This window comes from Lycium ferocissimum, chromosome 2 (assembly GCF_029784015.1).
Source record: "Lycium ferocissimum isolate CSIRO_LF1 chromosome 2, AGI_CSIRO_Lferr_CH_V1, whole genome shotgun sequence".
NCBI lineage: Eukaryota > Viridiplantae > Streptophyta > Magnoliopsida > Solanales > Solanaceae > Lycium > Lycium ferocissimum.
Genome location: NC_081343.1, coordinates 68,921,123 through 68,929,933, shown reverse-complemented (window position 1 = coordinate 68,929,933; position 8,811 = coordinate 68,921,123). Strand labels below are relative to the sequence as shown.

The 8,811-nt window shown below is 35.2% G+C and overlaps 1 protein-coding gene across 1 annotated transcript; it reads left to right on the top strand.

The window, feature by feature from the left end:
* The first annotated feature begins 1,577 nt into the window (after nt 1–1,577).
* Nucleotides 1,578–8,071, top strand: LOC132047115 (protein IQ-DOMAIN 31). The gene is made up of 8 exons (XM_059438019.1): nt 1,578–1,659; nt 1,789–1,836; nt 2,829–2,950; nt 3,510–3,794; nt 4,310–4,513; nt 4,811–4,861; nt 6,167–7,190; nt 7,822–8,071. The coding sequence occupies exons 3-8, from the start codon at nt 2,873–2,875 to the stop codon at nt 7,848–7,850; spliced, it is 1,671 nt and encodes a 556-aa protein (XP_059294002.1). The 5' UTR covers nt 1,578–1,659; nt 1,789–1,836; nt 2,829–2,872; the 3' UTR covers nt 7,851–8,071.
* The last annotated feature ends 740 nt before the right edge of the window (nt 8,072–8,811 follow it).

The following is an 8,811-nucleotide window of genomic DNA, read 5'->3' as shown; positions in this document are numbered from 1 at the left end:
GTTGGCTCTTGAAATCAAAAGGGTCCACTATGCGAAAGCACTCAAATTATAACTTTTTTGGTACTTATTATTTTGCTAAATGAACACGTATTATCTCTGATGTAATCTACGTCTCTTTTTTCTTTTCTCAGATTTTCTTTTTACTGTGGACTGTATATAATGTACATATCATGATAAGTAACCTGTAATGACTTTTATCGATTTAAATTCGAAGGTTGGGTCCCTATAGAGAGTATAGCACTAACTAATCTTTTGCTTTTTTTGTTCTTTTCAACTTTTGTTTTATATAATGAGAGTCGTTTCCCCTTTTTTCCTTTCACAATCACATTGTTTAACAAATGAGTAGAAAAGACCAAATAGACAGCATGACCACAAATTATTGAAACTTAAATGATCACTTTACTGTTAAAAATATGATACTTTAACTAATGAAATGTCATCTCAGAAACTTGTTTTCTCTCTTTTTGAAAAAGGAACAAAACAAAAACAGACGAGTAGAAAGACCACATAGACAGTAAGAACAAAAAATATACTAAAGATTGTGGTGTATGAATAATAATATGACCCTTCCATTCTTATTTAGAGATTTTGGCTTTGAGGATAAGAATTTAAATTTTTTGGTAAGGAGCGATTTCCCTTTAATGAGCTTCACGGGCCGAAAAATTCATATTAGTGATCCCAATATAAATATCAAACACCGAATAGAAGAAAAAAGAAGAAGGAAAAATTGAAATTCAAATTATGAAATTACTATTTAAAATGTGACACCTTAACTAATGAAGTGTCATATGAGGAACTTGTTTTCTTCCATTCTGAAGCAGGAACAAATCAGAAAGAGAGTAAAAACTGACCGTTGATGGAATTTGGTTTGTTTAGTGGTGATTTATACAACTTAGCACTAGTTTGTTTGTCATGGTTTAGGTGGCTCGAATAAAAAAATTTTTTTAAAAAAAAAAACTAATTATCTACTGCTTTCTTCCTTTCAATTTGTTTGTCAGATTTTGATTTAGCACAAAATTTAATAAAGTAAAGTTTTTATTTGAATCTTATGGTCTTAAATTAAAAATATGAGGATGTATTAAAATATTGTTTAATCTTGTGGTCATAGAGATACTATGTGGAAAGTTGGAATCAAGAGTTGCCAAATAAAAATAGAAATACTACTCCCTCCGTTTCAATTTATGTGAACACATTTAACTGAGCACGACATTTAAGAAAGAGCCAAGACTTTGAAACTGTCAAGTTCAAAATAAGTCTTGAATATTTGTGTGGCTGTAAATCATTTCATAAAGTAAATTTATTTTTAAATTAGGAAAAATGTCATTTATTTTTGCATGAATTAAAAAAAAAAATAAGTTCACATAAATTAAAATAGAAGGAGTATTATTTTTGAAACGGATTAAAAGAAAAGTATTGAAACAGCGAGTTTACTTCAAAGGATAGTTTCCGAAACCAATAACGCAACGACGTCGTGGCGCTTAATGATAAGTTTAAGAAAAAGGGAGATTAGGAGGAAATCACCAACTTTAGTAAAAGCGATAGTATAACAACTAAACTAGAGTATACAGTTGTACTCATCTCGTATATGTACGACTCTCATCACTGTTCACTACTTCTCAGAGAAGCGGTGGAGTAGAGGGGTCCATTTTTCTTCCAAAGGTATGAAATGGGCCTTATTACCATATCCTTTTTTTATATTTCCTTTTAGATTTCATCTCAAATCAAATTTTCACCTGAATTCCTGTTTTCTACTAACAATTCATATCTCTCTTCTTTTCTTACTTTCAGCTCAGTTATGCTAAGTTTGGGATCTTAAAAGCAGCTTCCTTTCTTCAGGTACTTCTCAGATCTGACCTACATTTGCTCCAAAAACCCTATTCCACCTTTTGTTTTTGCCTAATCTGTGTTTAATTTTGCATTTCTTCATTTATTAGTGCTTTTTTCTTGTGATTTTAGTACAGATCTTGTCCTGATTTAGTGTTTACTCGTTTTTAGCACACTGATCCAGAGTTAGCTTGATTTGTTTTACCTATTTTCTTCGGTTATCTTCTAGTATTTGATAGTATGTTATTTCAGGAAATTGCAGTGATGCTCTCAAATAGCTAGCAGCACTTCTATTTATAATAATACGAAACCTACTTTAACTCAAAACAGAAAGACTTACTCCGATATAAATTTGACTATAAATCCTAACACGACATGAATTGAAATACCAAATCCTAACTGATTTTGGTTTCCTACCAACTTGGAATTATTTTTTCCAACATGTTCTGACTTTACTTTTTCGAATTGCAATTTCTGATTGTTGATGCTTGTTGTTCATGTATATTAACTGAAAATTTAAGTATTGACAGGAGAACACCTATGTTACTCGGACTCTTAAAAAAATGTTGCTGCACCTGTGTTTGATCCTTCAAAAATGCGCTATGTTTGGAGGATCCGACACACACCCATCGACATTTTTGAAGAGTCTGAGCAACATAGGAGGACATTGTTCACAAATTTACACTATGTTTTCCCCTGGTTCTGTTTCTTCATTTCTGTCAGTAGTGGGTGCTGTTGTTGTAATCCTGACTCAAAGTGACTGGTTGTATTGAGAAAAGCTTTGATGTCCCAACCTAACTTTAGCATATAGATCTTCACTATTTATTGCTGTAGCTGATCGTGTGTGTGTTGACGTTACTTGGGAAGAGTTTGATTATCCTTCAGTGATTCTTTTCACACATTGTTTCTTAGGGAAACTATTTTGTCTTTGATGTTGAATTAGTGCAAACTACTTCATGTTTACTTGTTCTAAGGAGAACTTGTTTTTTTATTGAATAATGCAGGATTCAGTTGAAATCCCCTTTAATTCAGCAGCTTGCTGTCTGCGATGGGGAAAAAATCTCCCGCCAAATGGATCAAGTCCGTGCTTTTCGGAAAGAAATCTTCCAAGTCTCCTTTATCAAAAGTAAGAGAATGTTTCAAATTTTGTCATAATTCCGCATAATCTGGGTTCTAAAAGACATATTTTCGGGTCTATGGTTGAGTGTTGATAATTCAAAATTGCGATTTGTTTGGTTGTAAAAGACAATGTTAACTCTCTTGTTCCTCCTCTTGCTGTTTCCTCCTTTATAGTTAATCATGGATGCCCCCTACTATGTCTGATTGTGTTTTCCATGATTATAAGTTTCTCATATTGTGATGAAAATTGTACTACTCGTGTTTGGTTCGATCTGGTTTTCAGCAATTTGGCACTCTGGCTTCTTATTAACTAAATGTCACTGCTGTATGAATCCAATACCTTCCGCTCTCTCTCCACATCTCTTTCTATCTCTGTCTCTCTCCATTTATCAAGTTGTCAGAATTTTGTATATTGTTTAACATCATTTAGGAACACTGGCATGAAAAATTCGTAGAATTAAAGAAAACAGGGGTAAACCAAGATCTTTAGAGATTTCAACATAATGCATATTACTTTAATTTTTTTATCCTATATTATTAAGTTACTGTCTATGTTTCGTATGAAGGATGTTACCGGTGAGAAAAAATCTTCTGCCAAAGCACCGTTGGAGGATCTTTCTCTTAATTCACCAACTTTAGATCCACCAGTTCAGAATTTTGATAATGGTGGTGAAGAGGCTGCATTGGAAAAGGGGACAAGCACTGACTTTGCATGTGAAACTGCCTCATTATCCTCTGCAACACATGATATAGATCCGCATGTGGAGCGGGCAATCTCGACAGATGATGCTGAGCTGAAAAGACAAGAGGATGCTGCCACCAAAGCACAAGCAGCCTTTAGGGGTTACTTGGTACTGTTTAATAGCAGAATTTACAACTTTAATCTCTAAAAAACCTGTAGGATTATTAAGATTTTAGTTTGGTTTTAAGTTCTGAATTAAGACTTGAGGTATTCACTCTGCTGAATTTATTCTCTCTTGGATTGTGGAACATTTGAATGTTTATGCATGTATAAAATTTGTAAGAGTTTAGAGCTTTTTCTTCTGCGTAACTGGGACAGTAGAATTTATGTGATCCTCTACATAGTCATTGCTTGTGTGGCACTAGGGTTCCTAATTATCTGCTTGTGAATATTAATTCTGCATTAGATTTGGAACCTTTTCTGTTAAGTCAAATAATCAATTGACGCTTTTTAGCATGCATACTTTTTTCAAAAGCCCATACCTTTATGTAGAACACACTAGTTGGACTTAAAACTGAAGAAGCTTCAATGTCTTTTCCTCTTCTAATTTCAAAGCATGATCTACTTTTCAATTGTTCTTTCTTTGAAAGGACTATGTCCTTATCCACTTGTAACTTTCCTCAGGCTCGTCGGGCTTTCCGAGCTCTCAAAGGCATCATAAGGCTACAAGCCCTGATTCGTGGGCACTTGGTAAGGAGACAGGCAGTTGCTACTCTACGCTGCATGCAGGCAATTGTCAGGATTCAGGCATTAGCACGTGGTCGAAGGGTTAGACTCTTAGATCCTGGGCATCAGCTGCTTGGAAAGTATAGTTTTCAGGAACTTAAGGTAACTCTTGCAATGCAAGTCTAACTAAATGCTCTTTTTCCCTAGCTCTTGTATTCTCATACCTTTGTTATTGTAAAAGCATAGGCATAAAAACGAGATGGGATTTGTTTTCATTGAAATGTTTTCTCTTTTGACTTTGTTGTGAGTCTTTTGACATAGAACGAGTAGGAATCTGGTACTGTTTTTCTTTTCCCCTTGTTTCAGCTTTGACTTGTAGTAGCTATTTCGAATTTATTCGAGTTGGTACAAATTGTTTTGGCTATTGACTCTGTGCTCCATGTATTCTTCTTTAACCAGGATCCTGAGCAGAGGCCTACGAAACTGACAGCTTATGCATTTCCATGCAAGGTATTGTTGAGCTCTCTGCCCCTTTGTTAACTGACAAGTTACCGTTGCATTACAGGTTTTTCCTGTAAGGTGTTATTTCTTTCTTTTTCTTTTTCTCCTTTTGGCCCTGGGTTAAGATGGAGTTGAAGACCTGTGTGTGGCTGATAATGTATCTGAGTAGGAGATTGGAGTTAGAAAACAAAAATGTTGCCTCATCCTTTTACTTTTGGGGTTTTATGTTGACGATGGGTCAGGGTGGTGCCAAAAAACAGAGAACCAAGTATAAGGAGACGGGTATGAATTTATTGGCGCTGCTTATATAAGGTTGAGGAACCTTGAATATAGTCCCCAATGTGTAATAAAAGCTGGGGGTGAGTAAAGATTGAACAAAACTGGAGGAAACGCATCTTAGAAGGTTGGAAAATCTGGTTTCTGATACAGGTTCAACATTCTGTATATCCAGAGTGCAAAAGTGTTACTGTATTTTCTGCAACATTGCTTTCATTTACTGCAACATGGCTGCAGAATGAAGTATAATGGGTGCCTCTTTTGACTCTTATCTGATCTGCAACATTTTGCATGTCTTTTGCTAAGGTTGTTATGTGCTTATAAAAAAAAAAGCTCCATCCCTGCTAGTATTTTCTGAGAAAGTAGAGCAAGTCTGGTTTTAAATCCATCTTTGATGCCTTAGTAGAGTGACTATGCTAGACGTGGGTCTTTACAAAGGAAGAATTGGACGTTGAGCTGAAGTTACTTACTATGAAGAGAGAGAATGTTGCTTTGAAGAGTATGTGTATCACAAAGGTCTAATGGATATCCATAAAAAGTTGAGATATAAAATCCATATACTAGCTAAAGTGGATGTGAAGGGTGAGAAAATCAATATAGGAAGTTGAAACGGATGTCAAAAGATAGATATTCCCTCCATTTGAAAAGGAATGGCAGGGTTTAGAGTGCCAGAGTCAATATGCAACATTTTGTTATTCCTTGGAATAAAATTAACATATCTCGGAATTGCACGAAAAGTACTAATTATGAACAATTTTAACAAAAATATTTGAAAAGATCTTTTAAAACAGTCAACCATAATTTTTATTTTTTATTTTTTTATTCCTTGGAATAAAATTAACATATCTCGGAATTGCACGAAAAGTACTAATTATGAACAATTTTAACAAAAATATTTGAAAAGATCTTTTAAAACAGTCAACCATAATTTTTTTTTTTTGAATAATGCTAACCATTTGGGACTGTGAAGTATTTCTTATTATTTTTCTGATATAAACATGATTCTGTATTTGATGGTAATCTCTTGCTTTTTTTAAGCTACTTGTGTCAGTGCCAACAGCCATGCCCTTGAGCCTTCAGTATGATGAGTGCGAACCTAATTCAGCTTGGCAGTGGCTTGAAAGATGGTCACTATCTCATTTTTGGGAACCACTCCCACAACCAAAGAAAGTTGTTGAAGCAAAGTCGCAGAAGAAGCAGGGTAACAGGCTGAGTGTTGAAACAGAAGCAGTAAGACCAAAACGAAGTGTCAAGAAGGTTCTTACAGCATCAAATGGAGATGCTAATGCCGTAAGTTCCTCTGAACCAGAAAAGGCTAAACGCAACCCAAGGAAATTTTCAAATCATCACATAGAGCCAGTGCAGGATCAGCCTCAAAATGAACTTGAAAAAGTCAAGCGGAGTTTAAGAAAAGTTTCTGCAGCTTTGACAACACCTTCAGAGAGGTCAGAAACAGACACTGAGAAGGCACAACAGACTCCTAATCTGGCTCACGCTCATGCTATAGCATCAAAATCCTCAGCTCCAGATGTTGTTGAACAAATGGTTGTTAATTCTTCTGAGAAAACGAGTGATTCAGCTCCTGAAATTGAGAAATTGGCTGTAAGGGAAGCTCCTTTACCTGTAGCGATGGATGAGCCAAGTAATGTACTGCCTGATCATCCTACCACTGAGCAGCAGCAGTTAGAGGATGTTGGGAACGCTGCAAACAGCGCAGTTGTCAATGAGGAACTTAGCGCGATGGAAGATCAGACTGCCAAAGAAAGAACTCGGAGGAGGAAATCTCTTCCTACTAAGCAGGACAATTCTGAGAATATTTCACAGAATACACCAAGTGTCCCCAGTTATATGGCTGCCACTCAATCTGCTAAGGCAAAGCTTAAAGCTCAAGGATCTCCTAAGGTAAGTGATGATGGAGCTGAAAATGGTTTTGTCCGCCGTCATTCCCTACCATCCTCGGCCAATGGAAAATTCAACTCATTGTCACCTCGGATGCAAAGGCCAGGGCAAGCAAATGGAAAAGGTGGAAACAAGAACAGACCGGTGTCATCCTCAAAAGATGGTAAGAAAATATTAATAGGGACCTTTTAGTTTCAAGTTGGTATTGCTACATGTTTCTTGCTATGTGAGACGATTCTTTTGTTTCCAATAGCGGGGTACATAATGAATGTGTCATAGGTTGATGTGAGTTTTTTTCTGTTTGGGCCTTTGAAACGTTTTTTTTTCCTCATTAGCTGAATGAGTAATATAGTTGGGAGTTTCCAAATTTGATCTTGATCAGACCCAAGAAAATTATGTGCCCACTTGTTTTCTCAAGTAACTTATCAAATAACTTGTTTTCTGTAGTGATATATGGTAATTATTAATGTTTGGGTCCGGATGAGGGGCATCATTTTTTTTTTCTGACCATTCATAAAGTGAAGACAATATCAAGACAACCAAATTCTCAAAAGAAAAGAAAAGAAAAGAAAAGTAAATGCATGACTTTAGCGCTATACGATATGTTAAAGACTCCATATGTAATATGGTCTGACATTTATTCTTGTTCTTCATTGTGATAGTCTTATGCCTATATCTTTTGGTAAATGGTTCTCTTAGACCATCTCAGAATTGATGGGTTTATAAGCTCATGTACTTTCATCAACTTTGAACACTTCACTGACTCAATGATGACCTTTTGGCTCCCTCTTCAGAAAAGGCGCTTCCCGGTTGGAGGAGATGAGTTCAACATTCTGCCTACTCAAGGAACTTTAGTACTGCATGTGTTGACATCAATTGTTTCTTCTGCTATTTTCTGTACAAGTTTAAACTGCAAATTCCGAATAACTGTGGTTTGATATAAGCATCTTTATCGTGTTTCTATTAGTATTGTGGGGGTGTTTGCAGGGATTGTATAGTTGAGACTCTGTGCTTTGTTTAACATAATTTCCGTCATATTCTTTATATTCCTTTCCAACTTACTGGCACTAGTACCCCTTGGCCTGAATTTTCTGGCAAAATGATCTTCATTTTTCTTCTTCACATAATTTTCATCACTGCTACCAGCAATGGTTAAAAATATTATGGGTTAATAATTGGTTTAAAAATATTTGCTTTATTTTTAAAGATGCAGTAGCAGGGATATTGAAAATATGGAAATTCATCTTCACATGTGGTACTTCGGACAAAATCTTCATTATCGCGAAATCGATTGCAGCTTCATTAGAACATGCCTTGAACCTGTCTTCAACTCGCTAAACCGTTGGTTGAACCATCAGTTTTGATACTACTTGTTGGGATAAAAATAATCACGGCGTCATGTGGAAGCTAAAAATTGTAAACTTTGAATATGATAAATCGATGACAAAGAAAAAATATACTAAAAGAAACATAATATTTAATATTGTTTGGTTATGTGACCTACATATTAAAAAAAAATCATTAAAACTATGTAGTGAATAATCTTTTCATAAACAAGATTTTCTAAACGATTACATTGTGTATGCTATTGTGTTGTTTAATAGAAGAAAGGATCTATTATTTATAGAGATTTAAAACTTCTCCTCCAAGAAAAGGGTAAACATGGTTGAAAATTTTTTCCACCAAGAAACTTTTTTGAAGTAAAACACAATTATAGTAAAATTCAAACCCTAACGGTAGGTGGGACATAGATTTGTTTGATTAGTTGGAGGAAGTGCGACGAT